Below are 21,667 nucleotides of genomic sequence, written 5' to 3'. Positions count from 1 at the left end.
GCTCTGGAGGAGCGGGCACTGGAGGGCGCTCTGGAGGAGCGGGCACTTGGGGGCGCTCTGGAGGAGCGGGCACTGGGGGGCGCTCTGGAGGAGCGGGCACTGGGGGGCGCTCTGGAGGAGCGGGCACTGGGGGGCGCTCTGGAGGCGCGGAGCTGGACGGAACCAGCGGAGACGAAGGAGAGCTGGACGGGACCAGCGTAGATGCAGGAGGGCGCTCTTGCAGCGCGGACTCCTGAGGGCGCACGGGAGGCGCGAAGCTGGATAGAACCAGCGGAGACGAAGGAGAGCTGGACGGGACCAGCGGAGACGCAGGAGGGCGCTCTTGCAGCGCGGACTCTTGAGGGCGCTCTTGCAGCGTGGACACTTGAGGGCGCTCTTGCAGCGCGGATTCAAAGGGGCGCTCTTGTAGCGCGGACATTAGAGGGCGCACGGGAGGCGCGGGGCTGGACGGGACCAGCGGGAACTCAGGTGGGCTGGACGGGACGGGAACTCAGGACGGCTGGACGGGACCAGCGGGAACTCAGGACGGCTGGACGGGACCAGCGGGAACTCAGGACGGCTGGACGGGACCAGCGGGAACTCAGGACGGCTGGACGGGACCAGCGGGAACTCAGGACGGCTGGACGGGACCAGCGGGAACTCAGGACGGCTGGACGGGACCCTCTTGCGAGGTGCGGGGATAGGCGGACACAAACGAGGAGCAGGCACAGGATGGCACTGGCGAGGAGTAGTTTCTGGCTTGAGCATGGGAGCCGAGAATTCCGGGGGAAGAGCCTCATCCAATAGCCCCCTGTCCTTAACCTGAGGCGTAGGCGGCGGAACCCTCTTCACCGCAGCTGGCGCAACGTTCATCGCCCTTTTCGGCGGCTTCCTCCTCGCCGCGGGCGGAACATTCATCGCCGGGTACGGCGGGATCCTCTTCGCCGCGGACGGCGCAACGTTCATCGCCCCTTGCGGCGGAATCCTCCTCGCCGCGGGCGGAACATTCATCGCCGAGTACGGCGGGATCCTCTTCGCCACGGATGGCGAAACTATAGGGTTGGGCAGGCGGGAAGAGCCGTTGGCGAGGTATGTGGAGGACCCCGGCGAGGAATGAGCTGGGGAGACGCTGTGCGTTCCTGCTGGAGCAGAATGACGAGTTTGGGGAATCTCCTCGACTTCTTCGTCGAGTCCATTGAGGAAGAAGATTAAGTTAATGAGCTCGATCAGGGAAAAATCACCTCTTGGAAGATCGCAACGTATTACCTCGTCATCCAACCCCAGCAGGAAACGCGCACCCAGAGCTGCGTCGTGCCAGCTCACCTGGTTGGCGAGCTCGAGGAAAACCTCCACATATCGCGCCAACCTCAGGCCGCCCTGCCGTAACCTGCACAGCGCGACTTCAGCCGGGGTCATAATTTCGGTGGTCACCGGCGTTCGTCTGGTTTTCTGTGTTGGTCGGATCTTCTGTCACGGTCGGTGGTTGTAGAAAGGCGCTCACAACGACGAATAATGAAAACGTATATTTATTGGCATCAACCACCAATAGCCATTTACAACATTAAGATCCGACAAACACAGAGGGAGAACTGAGGACTTATAAAGGGAGTGGAACAAACGAGGAAACAAGGTAATTAATAGAACACAGGTGATGAATATAACTAATTAACAAAACTGGGTCATGAACTAAAACAGGAAGAACCAAATATGGGCAGAAAGGAAACTAAACAGAAACAGATATATTACAGTGATGACCTAAGTTATGAATTTCATCCATAATGTTCTATTTAAATAAAATATATCTGTATTATTCAGTACTTGAATTTACTATGCATTTTGTGCTGATTTAGAGCGTTAGCTCTAGAATAGTGTTTTTTAATTTATGACTAAAGTAAGGTTTGTGTTTAACATATAAAGTGATTGTCATGTTTTGTTCTACAACATAAATCATACACAGTCGTGCCTTAAACATAAATTTGAAAACAGTTCTGTGTTTGGAAATGCAAATTTACTTCCTGGTTTTAAGACTACAATCTGAACAGATCTTTTTGAAAAAACTGTAAGTGTTATTCAAGTCTGTTTTGATCATGTGATGTAGCTAAATATGTGTGCATGTGAGTTACAGTTGTACTCGCAGTCATAAGGTAGGATACTTAGAAAGTAGCAGCCTATGTAGACAACAGACGGGTTTCAAACAGAGCTATAGACTAGTTGTAGTTTTCCAGATTTATCCCCACTGTCTCTGTCTGTCTTTTCAGGTTCTTGAGAATATTGAGGACATTAAACTGAAGGAGATGCAGATATTTGAGTATAAGAAGAGAATTGCAGAAGCTGAAACAAAACTGAAGCAGCAGCAGAATCTCTACGAGGATGTCAGGACAGAGAGGAACCTCTTCAGCAAGAACCTGATTGAGGCCAAGGTAAGTGTGTATATGTGTTTGTGTAGACCTTCATCTTACAGATCTACTCCCCATGAGCTTGAGAGCAGACGTAGAGGCCAGTAGATCCATGGGATGATGTCTTTGGGAAATTCGCCCCACGGAAGCTTGAGTAGGGTGGCGTGAACATTAATCTTTGTCCAGGAATTCGCCCATTTGCACGAAGTCGGAAATAGCAGGTAACCTTCCTGCTGTGCGGACTTAGACCTAAAACTACATGTAGCTTCTAGCTTCTAGTTACACAAAACTAATTTCCACGCATTGATGCATTGTGAAATGTGTCAGAATTCAATTCAAAATGCAACACAAGTTGCATTCTCAGCATTGCCGTGAGGAGCTCGATAGTGGAGAATTATAGTGTGAACTGTCATTTTCTATAGTCACTTTTCTCTTTCAGGTCTGATACTGTCATGGCTTGAATGTCTACTGCCACTTCTGTTATTAGAAGTGCTAAGCAAGTTAGTAAAAGAAAAAGTTCACCATGAATTGAAAATGCTGTTATTATTCACTCACCCCAATATTTTTCCAGTATGTTTCTGGCTTAAGTATAAGTTTAAATAGCAAAATTTATCCAGAAGCCTTGAAACCTTAATTAGTCCATTCACTGATATCAATAAAATCTAAATTTGAGTTTAGTGGCTTTTAGTCAATGTATATTAGCTTTGAAGCCATCTGTATGCTAATATTCTGCTATAAAACTTACCTTTATATGCACTACCGTTCGGACTTGTACCAAGGCTGCCTTTATTTGATCAAAAATAAAGTAAAAATAGTTATATTGTAAACACATTATTTTAATTTAAAATGACTATTTTCTATTTGAATATATTTAAAAAATTTAATTTATTTGTGTAATGGCACAGCAGAATTTTCAGCAGCTTTAGTCTTCAGTGTCACATGGTCCTTCAGAAATAATTAATTTCAAATTTATGTTGATTTAGTGGCCAAGAAACATATTGTCAATGTTGAAAACAGTTGTGCTGATTAATATATTTGTGATAAAAAAACATTTCTGGATTTTTTTTGATGTCCCTGCTGAATAAAAAAAACATTTAGTGTATATGCATTTATGCATAAATATACAGTATTTTTCTTTCAGGAAAATGGATCAAAATATTAATGACTCATCCTGCACTACACAAACTTTTATTCAGATTCCATTTAGAATGATAATATTCAGCATCCGAATGACACATGCAAACCGCTAGCAAATCATTGTTTATAGCTGTCATGTGAACAAAGTCTATTGCCTATATATAAAAAAAAAAAAAGGACAAGCCCAAAAATTTCTGTATCAATAGAAAATATGTCAACGTAGGAAAGGGAACCTTGAAAGCTGCAGTAAGAAACTTATTTTTCTGGTCTATAAAGGACTGTCCTTGTTGTCAGTTTTTTGCTGATGACCCATTCCTGCTGTCAATTTTTCTCACTTCACTGAAGAATAAGTGTGTGTTTGTGTGTTTTGAGTGTGAATGTGCTAGGGCGGTTGTCTACCTGTCTGCCAGGCTGTCTCTGTGTCTGTATAAGTTTGGCCAATTTCTCACACACCTCCATGTGTTCACTTCTAGGATCAGAACGCTGAGATGAAACGCAAGGTGAAGATCGTGAACCACATGTTCGAACAGCTAAAAGATGAAATCACCACAAAAGAGGTGGCTCTAGACAAGGAGCGCCAGGAGTTCCAGCGTGTAGAGAGAGAAAGGGAAAATCTCAAGGTAACCCATTTCATCCTTTACTGCCACCTGTCTCTCGCCATCTTAGTTCTGTATACTTTCAGTTCTAACATTACTATGCCTAGTCAGCTTCCTCACTAGGCATGATGGGACACGTTTCCAATGAAGCATGTACTAATCAGAATCAGAATCAGAATGAGCTTTATTGGCCAGGTATGTTTATACATACGAGGAATTTGTTATAGTGACAGAAGCTCCACAGTGCAAAAGAAAGACAGCAACAGGACAGGACACAGATAATAAAAGAATAATATACAAATATACAAATAGGAAATGTACAAAATAGCAAAAACACAATATATAATATAGACAATTATGTGTGTACAGGTCTGATATGTGCAAATTTGAAGTGAAAAAAGTATGTGGGGTGAATAAATAATGTTTAATAGTGTTGAGTGTTCCACATTTAATGTTAAGTGTTCATGAGATGGATTGCTTGAGGGAAGAAACTATTTCGGTGTCTGGTCGTTCTGGTGCTCAGAGCTCTGTAGCGTCGACCAGACGGTAACAGTTCCAAGAGGGAGTGTGCTGGATGTGAGGGGTCCAGAGTGATTTTGCCAGCCCTTTTGCTCACTCTGGATGAGTACAGTTCTTGGAGAGTGGGGAGGGTTGTACCAATGATTTGCTCAGCAGTCCGGACTACCCTCCGTAGTCTTCTGAGGTCAGATTTGGTAGCTGAGTTGAACCAGACAGTTATTGAAGTGCAGAGGACGGATTCAATGATGGTGGAGTAGAACTGTTTCAGCAGGTCCTGTGGCAGGTTGAACTTCCTCAGCTGGCAAAGGAAGTACAACCTCTGCTGGGCCTTTTTGACAATAGACTCAATGTGATTGTCTCACTTCAGGTCCTGAGAAATTGTGATGCCCAGGAATCTGAATGACTCAACTACAGTCACAGTGCTGTTCATGATGGTGAGTGGGGGAAGTGCAGGGGGTGTTTCTCCTGAAATCCACGATCATCTCCACAGTTTTGAGCGTGTTAAGCTCCAGGTTGTTAAGACTGCACCAGACAGCCAGCTCCTTAACCTCCTGTCTGTAGGCAGACTCGTCACCATCCTGGATGAGGCCGATCAGTGTGGTGACGTCTGCAAACTTCAGGAGCTTGACAGAGGGGTCTTTAGATGTGCAGTCGTTCGTGTAGAGGGAGAAGAGCAGTGGGGAGAGAGCCCTGAGGAGCTCCAGTGCTGATGGTACGAGTGCTGGATGAGAATTTTCCCAGCCTCACTAGCAGCCTCACTAGCTGCTGCCTGTCTGTCAGGAAGCTGGTGATCCACTGACAGACAGAGGTGGGGATGGAGAGCTGTGTCAGTTTATTCTGAAGGGTGTCTGGGATGATGGTGTTAAAAGTGGAGCTGAAGTCTACAAACAGGATCCTCACATAAGTCCCTGGTCTGTCCAGATGCTGCAGGATGAAGTGTAGTCCCATGTTGACTACATCATCCACAGACCTGTTTGCTCTGTTGGCAAACTGCAGTTGGTCCGGTAAGGGTCCAGTGGAGGCCTTCAGATAAGCCAAAACCAGTCTTTCAAATGATTTCATGGCCACAGACATTAGAGCCACAGGTCTGTAGTCATTAAGTCCAGTAATTTTGGGTTTCTTTGGGACGGGGATGATGGTGGAGCGTTTGAAGCATGAGGGGACTTCGCACAGCTCCAGTGATCTGTTGAAGATCTGTGTGAAGATGGGGGCCAGCTGGTCAGCACAGGTTTTTAGGCAGGCTAGTGACACACCGTCTGGGCCTGGTGATTTCCTTCTTTTATTCTTACTGAAGACCTGGCACACGTCGTCTTCACTTAGGGGGGTTGCAGGAGGTGTGAATGGTGTTTTTTCAAAGCTGCAATAGAACTCATTCAGGTCGTCTGCCAGTTGTTGATTCTCCAGAGTGCTGGGGGATGGTGTCTTGTAACTGGTGATATCTTTCATACCTTTCCACACTGAAGCAGAATCACTGGAAGATAATTTGTTCCTTAGCTTGCCAGAATAATTCCTCCTTGCCAATCTGATCTCCTTTTCCAGTGTGTATTTGGCCTGTTTATACAAGACTGTATCCCTCTTTCTGTAAGCATCTTCTTTGGCCTGACGGAGCTGTCTGAGTTTTGCAGTGAACCATGGTTTGTCGTTGTTGTAAGTTAGATGAGTCTTGGCAGGAATGCACATATCCTCACAGAAACTGATATAAGATGTTACAGTCTCTGTGAGCTCGTCCAAATCGGTGGTAGCAGCTTCAAAAACAGTCCAATCAGTGAGAGAGAAACAGGCTTGTAAATCCCGCTCCGTTTCATTAGTCCATCTTTTAACAGTTCTTAATACAGGTTAAGCAGATTTAAGTTTCTGCCTGTAGGTCGATATGAGATGAACCAAACAGTGATCAGAGAGTCCTAAAGCTGCTCGTGGGACAGAGTGATATGCGTCCTTTATCGCTGTATAACAGTGATCCAATATATTACTGTCTCTGGTGGGACATGTGATGTGCTGTCTGTATTTTGGCAGTTCTCAGGAGAGATTTGCTTTATTAAAGTCCCCGAGAATGATTAAAACAGAGTCCGGTGTTAAATGGTATAAGACATGTCTTAACTATAATTTCAAGAGGTCTTACAGTTGGAAAAAATATATTTTAAAAAATATATATATTAAAAAATATATATATTTTTTATTTGGGCTAGTTAAATTAATTTTCGGGCTACCAAAATCTGAAGAGTACCTGCCCGAAGGCCTACCAGGGATTTTGAAATTTTGCAAGCCCTGGGTGGAATGTAGACACTCACGAACAAATCTCCCACGGAGAATAGAACGGCTTGGAGTTAATGAAGAGAGTTTCTAGATCAGAACAGCACATCTTCTTTAACACAGTTACATCTGTACACCACCCCTCATTTATGTAAAAGCACGTCCCGTCGCCGTGCGATTTCCCCGTTGATTCTGCATCGCGATCTGCTCTGATCAGCTGGAAGTTAGGCAGATGTAGCATGTTTGTCCGGTATGGCGTCATTCAGCCAGGTTTCCGTGAAACACAGAGCAGCAGAGTTTGAAAACTCCTTGTTTGTCCGGGAGAGCAGAAGGAGTTCATCCGTTTTGTTGGGTAGAGAGCGGAGATTCAACAAACAAAAACAGTACAAACACCGAAGAGCAAAGCATTGTAGCTGCCATCTGCGGCACTATCTTAGATCTTTCTTAGATCTTAGATCTAATGCACAGCTTTGTATTTGTATCCAATGAGATTGCACAGATGGGCTACACAGTACAATGTGCAGAAATAGAAACCATGCAAAAATTATTATTTTTTTTTGTCATTCCAACTTCAATTATGATATATTACATTAAAATATTATTTAAAAAAATTATATATGTGTACACACACACACACACACACACACACACACACACACACACACACACACACACACGTATGTATGTATGTATGTATGTATGTATGTATGTATGTATGTGTATATATATATATATATATATATATATATATATATATATATATGTATATGTATATGTGTACAGTATCTCATAGAAGTGAGTACACCCCTCACATTTTTGTAAATATTTTATTATATATTTTCATGTGACAACACTGAAGAAATGACACTTTGCTACAATGTAAAGTAGTGAGTGCACAGCTTGTATAAATTTGCTGTCCCCTCAAAATAACTTAACACATAGCCATTAATGTTTAAACCGCTGGCTACAAAAGTGAGTACACCCCTAAGTGAAAATGTCCAAATTGGGCCCAAAGTGTCAATATTTTGTGTGGCCACCATTATTTTACTGCCTTAACCCTCTTGGGCAAGTATTGTCATAAATCTTTCTATAGAGTAATATTTGGTTTAAATTCTTAATTTAATTTAATTTAATTACTCTTTTGCGTCAATAAAAAAAGTTACATATACGTCCATAGTGGACAAAAATGTCCATGTCAAAAAACGGTCATAAAAATTTGAAGCTTGGGAGCACAGACTTAAGTGTGGTCTCATTATAAAGAAGATCTATGGCAGATTATTGTTGAAGTAAAAAAAGTTTAAAAAGTGAAACAAAAAAAAGTTATACAGGTTTAAGTTTATGAAAATGATTTATGAACAATATTTTATATAAAATATATATTTTATGAAACATGTTGTGAACTCTCAACCTGCTAGAAAATCATAGCCATAAATCTAAACAAGTTTTGTTCCAAATTTGAGGTTGATATCTAAAAAAATTAGCTATCAGTAAGATTTTGTTTGTGTGCAGTACCACATTTGCCCCATTAGATGCCAGCAAAACTCCGCTGGTGCACACAGTGGTTGGAATTGTGATTCACAGTATAGAGTTTTTCTCTCTCAATCATAACAAGAACACACACACAATTTTTTTTATGACACGTTCAAACCACACTCTGACATCCATACCAACACACCCACACAATTATAACTGCATTATTTATCCAATTGGCTCTATAATATGCAGAAGCAGAAAACAGGAATAAAGCGAGTATTTGCTTTATAGGCCAAACCTGAAAAAAGGGCACCATTTGGTAAAAAAAAAATAGTAAAAAATTTAATTTTGAAGCCTTGCCAATAGATTGAAAGCCTATTAACAAAAAATGCATCATTTTACTGTTAAACGACACTGCAATTAAAAATAGCAGTTTTAATGGGTTTCAATGGGGACATTTTTGTCCAACAGGTCCTTAGAGGAACTATTTTGTACCTAGTGCAAAATAGATTTATTAAAGGAAATGGGGGAGAAATAATAAAACATTTGTGTTTATTGAACTATTGTATAAAAGTAATGTCAATCACAACTGTGTTGTTTTTCTGACTATGATCGTAGTTGTGATTACCTGATATGCATGCATCCTTTATTTTTACTTCTTTAGCTGGTTTATTATTAAAGTTGAAGCTGATGTTTTTGTGTGTGTGTGTGTGTGTGTGTGTAAACACAGTGATAGACTGGTCACTGTCCTTAAAGGTGCTCATTTGTGGTGCTTGATATGACCAGACAACATAAGAAAAGTAACCTTGCATTCAACTTTGAGGAGATATTTTTCATAATCTTTTCATTATTACTTTCCAGATCTTTGTGCTTATCAAATACAATGGCACGTTTCTTCTTCTCTCTGTCACAAGCTTTCAATATCACCCTCACAAAGGATAATATTGGAATATCAAATAGGATGGCACAAAAAAGGACAGAAATAAAAGAAAACACAAAAGATCACTCCATATTTTATGACAGAAATATAAATGGGAGTTCAGAGAGGGCTTTGACTCTACGCACTTTCAAATTCAACATCTGACATGAAAGACTTAATGAATATGCAATGCTTTTTGGTGGTTATTGGAGTTGTAAATTATACATGACCTTGTTCTGAGGTATAGACTGAGGGGTGTGGCCACAGAGAGAGAGAGAGAGAGAGAGCAACAAAGCGAGAGAGAAACAACTGCTGTCAGATGACTGATGGTAAAGTAGCCACTAATCCTAGTTTAGCTTTACATGCATCGTGGACCTCTATAACAAGATACATGCAGCGGTGGATTTATATATTTTAGGTTTTTTTATTTCTAGTGTTAAACCTGGAAAGTTTACTTTTAAGTTTAAATAATGAAATGTCTTTAAGCTATAAAATTATATATAAAAAAATAATATCACAATTTAAATTTCATTCATTTATTCTAGTGCTGTCAAACAATTAATAGTGATTAATTGTGTCCAAAATAAGTTTGTTTACATAATATGTGTGTACTATGTATATTTATGCATATATAAATACACATGCATGTACTGTATATACTCATATTCTGTCACGTTTTGCTGGGAGCAAGGAGAACGCAGGAGACGAGGAGAACAATTAACGTTACTTTTAATGAAGATACCAGGAAACATGGAGCACAGGGATCAGACAAACACCGAATGACGATTAAGACCGGACACAGAGGCAGCGAAGCACAGGACTATTAAACTCTGGGGAAAACTAGATAATTAATGAAACACGGACAGGGACAAATAAACTAATAATGAATCAAAACGGGGCAGAAACAGGAACTAACCAAATATGGGCACAAGAGGGAGGGAAACACAAGACATGTTTTGGTGATTAGTTACGCTACAATAACAAACAAAAAAGATGCCTATTGTAGACCATTGAATTTTGAATCACTTTATGCTTTCATGTTGGTTTTTATCATTTTGAAAAATGTTAAACAAAGAAACCAGCATAAAATCTCAGACTTTTAGACCCCACTGTATGTTAATATCTGGAGCATGGTGAAATCGCTCCATCAGCCTGAACAGATTGTTTCAGAGGAGTGTGGACCAGTGGTCCGAACAGATGGTTTCAGACTGGAAGGTTCCTCTATGCATGGGGTGGAGGGTTGTGGAGTTCTGGACGACAATGAGTGGAAAATTTCAACTCGCACAGATCACAGATTATGAGCTGTCTCAGAACTAAATAGATCCACGGATAACTGACAGTCTGTTTTGATTAATCCAAATGCTGTCTTGGGAAGCGTATAGTCAAATGCTCTTAAACATCCTCTCCTGGTATCTGACTGCGTTAAGCACTGTTGAAGATCTTTAAAAGCTCATTCTGGGTGAAATATGGTGTGTGCATTAGTAAGGAACTAGACAGAAAGATTCATTAATAAAAGTAAATGGGTCTCGAGGGCTGGTGGGCAGCTACCCAACTTGAGCAGCTTTCCCAGCATGCCACAGGAGGTGCTGTCTGGCTCCCTGACTGGTTCTCAGGAAGCATGATGGCTATGATGTTCACCTCTCCTTTGAACCATGAAGTGAAAAGGCAAGACACCCAATGGAAGAGAAAAGGAGAGACAAGACCAAAAGATGCACTGAAGACTGACATGTCGAGAAACTTTACAGAGCAAACTAAAGTCTGTGAACTCGACAGATGCTGATGATCTCATGATAGATATCAACATAATCATTGGAGAGCACACTTCACTCTTGCTAATCAAAGTAAGAGGCATGTTTGAGCCAAGCTCAGCGCTCCCTGTGTTTAGATTCCTGTACTAATGAAGGAAAGCCACAGAGAACAGTAGAGAAAGACCAGTCGTCATCAAGAACAGAAGATCACTTGCAATTACTTCCAGAGGACGAGAAATTCAGACAAGATCTTTTGATAAACATTACACATAGTCAGTTAATTCATATTCATGAAGACTGAGCCATAAAGATCTGTACATCCTGCAGCAAAAATAGCTAAAGTAGAACTTTCTTTTTCTTCCTTCCTTCCTTCCTTCCTTCCTACATTTTAAATCAACATTTACCAAGATTTACACTACCCTTCAAAAGTTTGGGATTGGTAAGATTTTTTAAAATGTTTTTGAAATAAATATTTTATACTTAAAGCCCACAAAAAACAAATAAAAAACAGTAATATTGTAAAATATTGCTACAATTTTTTTTTTTTTTTTTTACAGTTTTAATTTATTGATTTCTGTGATTCTTTGATGTATAGTAAGTACAAAAGAAGTGCATTTGTTTTGATATAGAATTTCCTTGTAACAATGTCTTTACCAGTGTTGGGTAAGTTACTTAAAAAAGTAATCCACTACAAATGACTAATTACTTCTTTAAAATTGTAATTTGATTACTGGATCTAAAAAGTAATCCGATTACTAATTACTTTACTTTCATGTTACTTTCAAGTTTACTTTACTTTTCAAACCTAAAAAATACACTACAAAGAGAAACTCATAGTTCTTTCATTAATTTAATATTCACTGAAAAAAAACATAAGTAGGCCTATTATTTGTATATCCTGATTCACTCCCAATATCAACAAAACTTTTCTTTTTTTGGCTTTGTAAAATAAAGAAAACAAATAGGGTGCGCTTTCTGCATTCTCAGTCTCTGTGAATAACTTCTTGAAATGAGTCACTAGAATGAACGATGAGAAATACAGTATATCTAAAGAAAGCTTGTGTCTATTATTCTCTGGTGATTTATTAAAGGGCATACTTACGCACAAAACATGATTTTAACTTTTTTTTAACACCGTATTTGTAATTTAAGTAACGTAATTTTATTGACAAAAGTAACTGTAATAAAATTATATAAATTTAAAATATAACTCATTACTTTACTGTGTTTCCAGGAAAAGTAATTAGATTACAGTAATGTGTTACTGAGTAACACCTTATATCCAACTCTGGTCTTTACAAAGTCAATACCGGTTTTTCTGTATATATACTGTAATTATAGTTTAACTCATTGATTCTTTTTATTTGTTAAAAGTCATTTTGTATTTCCAAATTATATATATTCTGATTTAAGACAGAACTAGGGTCAGATGCACTATTCCCTAAATAGCCTACTTAAGATGTGGAGACCAAATATAACACTAGAATGAATTTATCATATTTGTGATAACATCACTACATTATATTCTATGGGTTTAATGCATTTGCAGACAGTGTCATTTCCTATAACATATAACTGTATATTCACTGTTTTAGAGGAGAGTGCCATTGAATGTGTTGCTAAAATGAAGTGAGTTTTCATGAAAAGAAAATCTAACTAAAATCAGAACTGAAAACTGCGCGAGAGCACCGAGATCATGAGCGCGAGATATCCGAGAGCGCGTCCGTTTTTGTGCGAGAGCAAAGGAAATCCGCGTGCGAGCGGGGAGAATTATATTAATCTACTTTCGCGCTACAAAAAATGCGCTCTCGACATTTGGCAGTAAAATAACGCCATAGGATGTGAATCCGTCTCTTATCTCGGTGCATCTCGGTGTACAACAAAGAAAAGAAGACAGGATCGCGGCCGCGCCTCTCGTTTCTCACGGCCGCTCCATACGCGTGCTGGACGGTGATCAAACGGACAGTGCGGCGCTGTCAGGAGTGGAGGTTGTCACTCCGCAAATCAAGTCATTTTCTTTTATCTCAGATGTTTTGTATTAATTTTAATGAGATTTAGCAAAATTTAGTCTAACAAAACCCCAAAAAAGAAACTAAAGTGAAAGTAAATGCACAGCTAACAAACACTTTAAGTAATTGCTGGAACTGTTCAATCACTGAGTAAAACTGTGTCATGTGATTAGTGTTGCATGGAAACCTCATTTTTCCTGTCATCAGAGTATAATTTTTCAGGCGTCATTTTACAAACAAAAAGCAAAAAGAACTTAAATAGACTGATGGGAAAGAAAATGGGAGCAAAGAAGATCGACAAACAACTAGAGAGAGAAATTACAAACAAAGGCAATCTTTCATGTTTTGAGGTGCCGCAGGGACATGATGCAGAAAACTTTAAATTGATAGGGAGTTCACTGCAGGCTTATGTAACCCTCTCTGGCATTTCCTTTCTTTCACCTTCATTCATTTGCTTTCTTGGTTTTTGTGAGCCTGTGTCTCACCCTTTGCCTTTTGTACTCTAAATCATACAGGTGCCCCAGAGCTGCAATATACCTATGCTTTCTTCTCTGGTTCCTCTGCCTTCTCCTTCCTGTTTTCCACCACTTCTCAAGTCAAAAGGAGGAAGAAAGATCCAGAACATGTGAATGAAGACAGGCTTTGCATTCACAAATCTTGTGAAGCATTTTTAGAGTTATACCATTTGCCAAAACTAGTAACGCTACTGCCTATATTTTTTGTAGTCTTTTTAAAGCACTCTAGCTTTTCCCAAAACAAGTGGTATGAATGCTACAAATCCTGCAAGTTTCTTTTAAACTCTCTGCTCTCTTTATGTAGAATTGGGAAATCTAAATAATTTTAGACTGATTCAGTTCATTCAAGTGGTTCACTTGTGGTACATGAATCATCTGAACCATCAGTTTGTTTGAATGGCTTCTGTCAAGGCATGGAATATATTGAGAAGCAATTGAACAGTTAGTTTTGGAATGTCATGTTTTTGGAAGTGGGAAAAATGAGCCAGTGAATTTTACCAAATAGTGATGGCTGGACCACTGGGTCAGAGTATCTCCAAACATTTTGAGAGTTCATGGGATGCAGAGGTGCAATAAAGGACAATAATAAAGGTCTGGACAATGAAACAATGGAAACAGGTAGCCTGGTCTGATGAATCTTGTTCTCTTTTAGATCAGGTGGATGGCTGGGTATGTGTGTGGGAAGGGATGGCAGCAAGATGCACTATGGGAAGAAGTCAGGCCGATGGAGGCAATGTTATGCTTTGGCCAATGTTCATCCGGTCCATAGACTTTAAATATAAATTATCATTAAATAATCAATAAATAAAAAAATCCATACTTAAATAGATTCAATACAATTAGCAACTCTTCTTAAGCAGAGTCTGTTTTCTAAAGAGTAGCTTTACTGTAATTTTACTGATTTGATAGTAGCTTGTAGTTTGGGATGCTTCAGTTTCAAAGCAACTTCCCAAACACTGCTAACACAAGAAGTCATGTTTAATTTTGCAAAATGTCACCATGTCTGTTTCACCCTCTGTGCTTTGAGGAGTATATAATTATGTAAAGTGGTTGGAAGCCTTTTATCATGTCGTTAACAGTAATTTCTGTATAGTTTTTACCTTATAATGCTTTTTTTTTTTATTTGTCACTTCACTTGCTTCCATAGAATGTGAGAGATTCATTATTCAATAAAGTCCTTAGCCACATGCACATGGAAGGAAGCAGGAGAACATGTCATTTGCCCATTTTCTCATAAAACCTTAATTTATCTAATGTATTATTCTTATGAGATGTCTCTTGGTTAGTCTTGGGTTTGTGCCCGTAATGAACTGCAAAAGAAGACATGGGAATCAAGAAAATGTTATGTTTGACAAGCTTTGGGCCGATTTTGTGATTGACTGATTGAACTTCTCATGACAGGAACATATATATTTGCAGTGAGGTTCAAAATTCATGGAAAGTCGTAAGTTTTAGTTTTATTTTAACCTAGAAAATGTCTATGGAGTTAGAATAAAAGGGAAATATATAACTAAATACCTAAGAAATCCTTGCTTCACTTAGCAGGTTTGTGACATTGATCATTTGAACTCCTTTGTACATACAAAAGGTCAGATTTTCTTGCTTCCACTGAAGCACAAGATGCTCTTTGGAACATTCACGAATCATGCTGGAGAACATGGATCATCTAACAAATTAGTTTATTCCAGTATAATTATTTCATTAAAGAGAAACATTTTTTTGCTAGTGTTTTAACCCTCATTAAAAAGTGGAAAATAATGACTCGGAAGACATCTGAGTGTTTTGTTTTACACACAACTCTTTGTGTAAAATGTCACGCTTCGTTCATTTCTTCAGGCTGAATGGTTAAAAAACAGGTGATTTGCACCTCCGTCATTGTCACCTCTGGTATTAATTTGTCAGATGTACTTTGTCAGCCAACCCACATATCTAACAATTGTCAGCAATATTACGCCTATGACGGAAAGTCAATATCACCCTTTGGTAAATGGTGACAAACTTGGGTTCATTACATTTCCATGGAGCAGCTGTCACAGCAGCTCATTCTCGGCTTCACGTTTTACCTCCAATCCTGTCAGGATGCGTCATTGTCAAAGCATAACCCATGCAGGTGATGGGAGTCATTGTCACAATACCATGTGACGTTTGGGATAGTGTTAAAGTTACCCACTCAACAAAATGGCCTTGGAGAGCCAGGTGTATTCTTGTTAATCTTTGTATTTATTTGTGAACACTGGATATATGAAATGGCAGGTTGATGGTAGTTGTGACAAAATCTCACTCGGTCAGCAGAGGGCACTCAGTGGAATTTGAAATCACATTTTTTACATAGTTTGATCTGTCTTTGATCTCTTTGTACTGACCTTGAATACTGGTCTGGATATTCTTCTGCATTATGTCTATCGTTGTTCTTGTTTTTCATAAAACTATATGCATCCTAATTCTAAACTTCAATGAAATGTTTGTTTTTCCCAGAATAGTATTTTTTTGAATTACATTTACCACATTTATGAAAAATGAGAAATGAAAAACACATGGGTTTACTATTGCTTCATCCTCTTGTTTGCCTTTTCCCCCATGAAGTCCATTCTGTGTCTTTGAAATGTATATTAAGCAGTAAACTGAGAGGAGAGTTGAGCTCTGAAGTATCTGCTTTGAAATCATTCTGAAATCAGAGAAATCTGGGAGCGTATTTTACTCCAAATTCTTGCAACATCAAATGACTGTGACTGAAATCGGTATGATCTAGTCCAGTGGTTCTCAACCACATTCATGGAGCTCCTCAACACTGCACATGTTGCATGTTTTCCTAATCAAAACCACCAGATTCAACTCATCAGCTCATTAGTAGGGGCTCCAAGGGTGAAATGGGTTTGTCAGACAAAGGAGACATGCAAAATATGCAGGAATGTGCCAACACTGATCTAATCAACAAAATTAGACAAAATATGCATCATGACAATCATGACATGACTGTTGATAAAATATATATTCATAAAAGAATGATTTCACTACTTGAGAGACAAGAGCTGAACACCAGTGAACTGAACTGCTTATAAATAAGATTAATAAGCTATATCCACATTATAAATATAATATTACAACTTAAATTGTGTAGGAAATTAAGTAAATTAACATGAATTCTTGATACATAAATGTGTATACTTCGTAAAATGAACTAAAATGAATATGATATTGACAAAATATCGACTACACTGTAAAGTTTATATAAGAGATTTTTCTTACGCACACAAAGATACTATTTCAGTCATTCTACTTCAGAATTTCCTGCCACTTCATTGTAATGATTTTTGAAATTTACTAGCAATTTCTGAGGGAAAATTGTTTCAAGATTCCAAAGGTTCCAAATTCAAGATTCAAGATTTTTATTTGCCACATAAACAGTTATATACAAATAAAACTGGCAGTGAAAAGTAAAACTGGACAGCTACTGAAACTGTACATTAAATGTATAAATAATATTAGATAAAAGATAAATTAGTAAGCGAAATGTGCAAAAACAGGAAGCACAAAATTGCAGATAAAAACTAAAATAGTAATAATAGTTGAATCATGTGCAAAAACAAGAAGTACAACATTTCAGGGTATGTAAATTCAAAGTAATCCTACACCATTTTTATTTTCTGTGTAAATTTAACAGTTTACCCAAAAAATTAGGCCACATTCACACAGCACCAGAATACTGTTACAGGGCGAACGAGACGTGAGACATGCAGATCCATTTACAAGCTTTATTCAAAAGCGTGGTTACAAAACAAGCGAGGTTCATTCAGTGGCAAACAGGAAAAACACATACAATACAAAGAGTAATCCTAGGGCAAGCGTGGGTCGACGATCGGTGAACAATATCCAACAGGGCAAGGCAGAGAGATAATCCAGGTACACGAGCAACAATCCAAACGAGGTGCAAACAGAGTCCGAACGGCAAGGCAAAGGGTTAATCCAGGAAACACAGGCAGATATCAAAACACGAGAAAACAGGCAAGGCAAGACTATAACAACTGAGTGGGCTCCGTAGAGTAGCTATCGCTAGGATATACACTATACAATACTCGGCAGAGAGGAAGAGGAACTCCATGGTTCATGTAGGGTGTGTGATCAGTGCAATCAGCTGTGTGTGTCGTCAGTGCAATGGATGATGGGAATGGTAGTCTGAGGTGGCGTGCAACAGTTAGTGTGGTGCAAGAGTCCATGTGGTGAGCGAGTGACCCCTGGTGGGGAGTTAACGGAAGTTCATAGACCAGATTCATGACAAATACATTGTCAGTTCTGTATTTCAGTCATTAATATGGTTGCATTCACACACATCTTGGATATTTACTGAAGTGACAACTGCATTCTATAACCAAACTCACACCCGTACATTTTCAGGACTCACAACTGTATTTTCAGCAAACCCCTGCTGTGTGAATGCAACCAGACTGGACAACTAGTTGTCTGTCATGGTGTATTATCTGCACATACACGTCTAGTGTGTTATGCGTTTTCATTTGTGGTTTCGGTAACTTACAGAGATGCAGATACGAGCTGTGTATCATCTGACGTTTTAGGTTCAGTCACTGTTCTCCAGCGGAGCTGCTCCTGTCAGTTTTGTGGTCTGTGCATGACTCAAATGCTTCGCTCTTTACTGAGGAATAAAAGCTGCTGTCAGTTAATTAAGATTTGATGGAAGAAACCGTGCCTTAATTAAACTTTTGTCATATCAAATATGACCCGGCGTTCTTCAAAATATCTTCTTTTGTGTTCTGCAGAAGAAAGAAAGTCAAGACAGGCTTGGAACGACATAAGGATGAATAATCTTTTTTGGGTGAACTATCCTTTTAAAGGGCATTTTCAAGCATTTAGATGGCTTCCCTCACAGACGGCTTCATAGGAAGCGATGCCCTTTTGTCCTGCTGGTCTCTTGTCTCCACACACAAAGACTATTGTGCCAAGACATTGACCTTTCAGCTCTTCTTGTTGTTGTTTATTACCTCAAGCCTTCACAAACTTACCAAGAAAAAAGCTCTTGTGTTCTTTGAAGCCAGACAGCACCGAGTCTGTCTACTGGCTAACCCTCACCCCATGAAAAAACAATTAGGCCACTTCATAAGAATTGATTAGCATGTTAATGAATGGGCTACACTTTCTCATCACGAGAGGCTACGGCAGGGGGTAATGAGGGGAGAGGCTGCTCTCGGCACCAGCTCCGTCCAGCTGGTTGAAATGCATGCCGAGAGGCGACATCGATCTCGGAGAAATCTTATTACATGCTCCAGACACTGTCTGCAAATGTTTAGCACTGAACCGAGAGAGGTGGGGAGAAAGTTTCAGAATTTAATGGCGTAAAAAAGGAAGTGATGATGTGTAAAGCATGCAGCAGGGTTCTAAACGATGTTCTCCGCTTTTTGAAATTTCATCAGCGTTTCACAGTAAACGGGAGATGTGGCGAACGACCTTTAAAATGACCTCGCGCAGTTGTTCCCAGTTTAGTGTTAACGAGCCAGATTTTAGATAGAGTCAAAGGTCTTGTCATCTTATATGAACACTGTTTTCCGTTTATTATGCTGTCAGAGCCCCTTCATCAAGGCACCCGATGAAGAAAACGCCTTCTGAAGTCTCTGAAAGCACATTTATTTCATTTGTCTGCTAACAGTGCTCAAAGTGGACACATATTTTCCAATGATATATAATATTTTACTCTGTTATTATATTTTTAGAATAAAATGGCAATTTAATAATGAATATTTCATATTTTAAGATAGAAAGTCCATTTATGGGACAAGTGTAAAACATTAAATCTGTACATACACTGACCAAAAAAAAAAAGTATGCTTTACTTGTCCCTCAGAAATTGATAGTAAATTATTGAATAAAATGTGAATTTTTGAAGTAGACAGACTGAAATCGTATTTTCTTTACTGTTTTATTTGATGTATATTTTATAATTTGGTTTAACATTATTTTTAAGTTTTAAAAGCACCAAACAGAAATGGGAAAGGCATCCCAAGACAGTAATTCTGTATAACACGAAGAAAAAAAAGTTAAAATCACTTAGTTTGAATACAAATCAACCCTTAGACAAAAGTGCCAGAAGCTGAATAAAAAAAGCTTAGATGTAAAGTTTTCCTGACAGATGCCAGTGGTGATTAGATTGTAAATTATTGACCATTTTCGTCTGGAGCCCTGATTAATTCTATAATTTTAATATGAGAAAAGAACAAATAAATAAGACAAATGGCTGTCTGTCTATTAAATTATAAAATTGCAATTAATTTAATAATTTGTTAACATTAATTTACATTTTAAGGAAGGAAAAGAAAAAAGGGAAAAACAGTTTCTCTAATTTTTGTAGATAACATTCGTAGTATAATTGTATGCCATAGCATTTTTCTCGTCTCACTTTTATATGCACTGTTCAAGTATTTGGTTTTCTTTCTGCTTTGAAACATGCTTTCACTCGGCAAAGACTGAATTGATTAAAAGTGACAGTAAAGACATTTATAATACAAAAGATTTCAATTTTAAAAAATTAAGCAGCACATTGATAAGAAATATTAGAATGACTTCTGAAGGTAATAACCACTGAAAATTCTGCTTTTCCATCCCAGGAATATTGCACTTTAAAATGTATGAAATAAACAACAACAAAAAAACAGCCATTTTAAATTGTAATAACATTTCACAATATTTAATATTTTACTGTATTTTTAACCAAATACTTGCAACCTTGGTGAGCCTAAAGAGTCTTCTTGCAAAAACATTGGGAAAAAAATAAAATAAAAAAATTTAACTAACATTTTTCAACAATATTGTTTATATAATATGACTTGCACCTGAGCTGGTTCTGAAAACAGGATCTTTAGTCTTTAAGACAACTAGCCTGCTGCTCCTACAGCCTGACTCTGGCTCTGTTGCTCTCTCTTTCTCTCTCTTAGGAAATAAAGGTTAAGACTGGAATCAAATGAAGTGTAAAGCACTCACACCTGTCTCCCCTCGGTCTCTTTTTATCCTTCCCTTCCACTTTTTTTGTCTGTTTTCTACCTTCTTGGCAGACCTATATGTTTACCCCCCTGTATGTGCCGCAGGCAAACAAATAAGTGTCAAAGAGGGGTGAGAGACAGATGGATTTTGAAGTCAAATGTCTTGATGAAGTACCACAGTTTCCCACCAAGGGACAATTACAGCAGCGTTTCGACCTCTTGTACAACTTCTGACAGACAAACATCCTGACTTCTTGATCAAAATGCCTGTCTTAGCATAATATTAGGTTAAACGCAGCAAGCTATGTCTCTATGAATAGGTGAGACAATACAAATCTGATGTCAAACTATGGGATCTGCCTAACAGATCTGTCAGCATCTATTATGTCATTAATATTTATTAAACAACATTGCAGAAGAAAAGAGAAACCCCCCATTGCTCTTGGATGGATTAATTTAGTCATTTTAATAAGCCCTTTAAAACCAAACATGAACACATTTAAGTCTAAATGAAATAACTGTAAAGCTAATTTAAATTACAAGCCTCCTGCTTCTCAAAGTCAGACAGTGTTCAATTTATATTAATGTATTAAGCTATGATTCATGCAGTGCAAATATGACTACTTATTCATTTTATTACAGGCTCTGTTTAATCCTCTTGAATAATTTCTTTATTAGAGAGATTTTATTTTACCGATATCACGAGCAAAAGCATTATAAAGAAATAATTTCTAATATATAGATAAAACAAAAGTTACTAAACACTTTTTATTAATATGTAAATTACAGTGTGTTTCTGTAACAATAGTCCACTGAACGGCAAGTTTTAGAACTCAAGTGAAGTTTTATTTACTTTAAGTTTTATTAAGTATAATCCAAAATCCAAACAAACGAAGACTTGAAACACACTTGACTTGGCACAGACTGGACCAGAGACAGACTTGACTTGCCGACAGCGGGTTACAACATCAATACACGACAGCAGACAATGGCAATAGGATACTTATAGCAAAGTCTCTTTAAGACAAGTCATGTCACTCGGCGGCCATCTTTGAAACGCCTCTCGGGCATCCAAATGCAGCTCCTATCACTTTGTATGGGGCAACATCAAATTCTCCAAAACTGTTCACTAAGCTTACGATT

At 38.8% G+C, this 21,667-nt stretch overlaps 1 protein-coding gene across 2 annotated transcripts in view; it reads left to right on the top strand.

Moving 5' to 3' along the window:
- LOC306873648 (cilia- and flagella-associated protein 58-like) overlaps nt 1-21,667 on the top strand; it is a 113,082-nt gene that overhangs the window by 26,265 nt on the left and 65,150 nt on the right. For both annotated transcript variants that reach the window (XR_013784515.1, XM_079423091.1), the window contains exons 10-11: nt 2,238-2,399; nt 3,986-4,132. Coding sequence is in view for 1 of the 2 variants with exons in the window: in XM_079423091.1 (XP_079279217.1) it covers nt 2,238-2,399; nt 3,986-4,132 (309 nt within the window). In the remaining variant the exon portion in view is untranslated. The remainder of the gene's footprint in view (nt 1-2,237; nt 2,400-3,985; nt 4,133-21,667) is intronic.

Source organism: Barbus barbus (assembly GCF_936440315.1).
Source record: "Barbus barbus genome assembly, chromosome: 8".
Lineage (NCBI taxonomy): Eukaryota > Metazoa > Chordata > Actinopteri > Cypriniformes > Cyprinidae > Barbus > Barbus barbus.
This window is presented reverse-complemented; position numbering and strand designations above follow the sequence as displayed.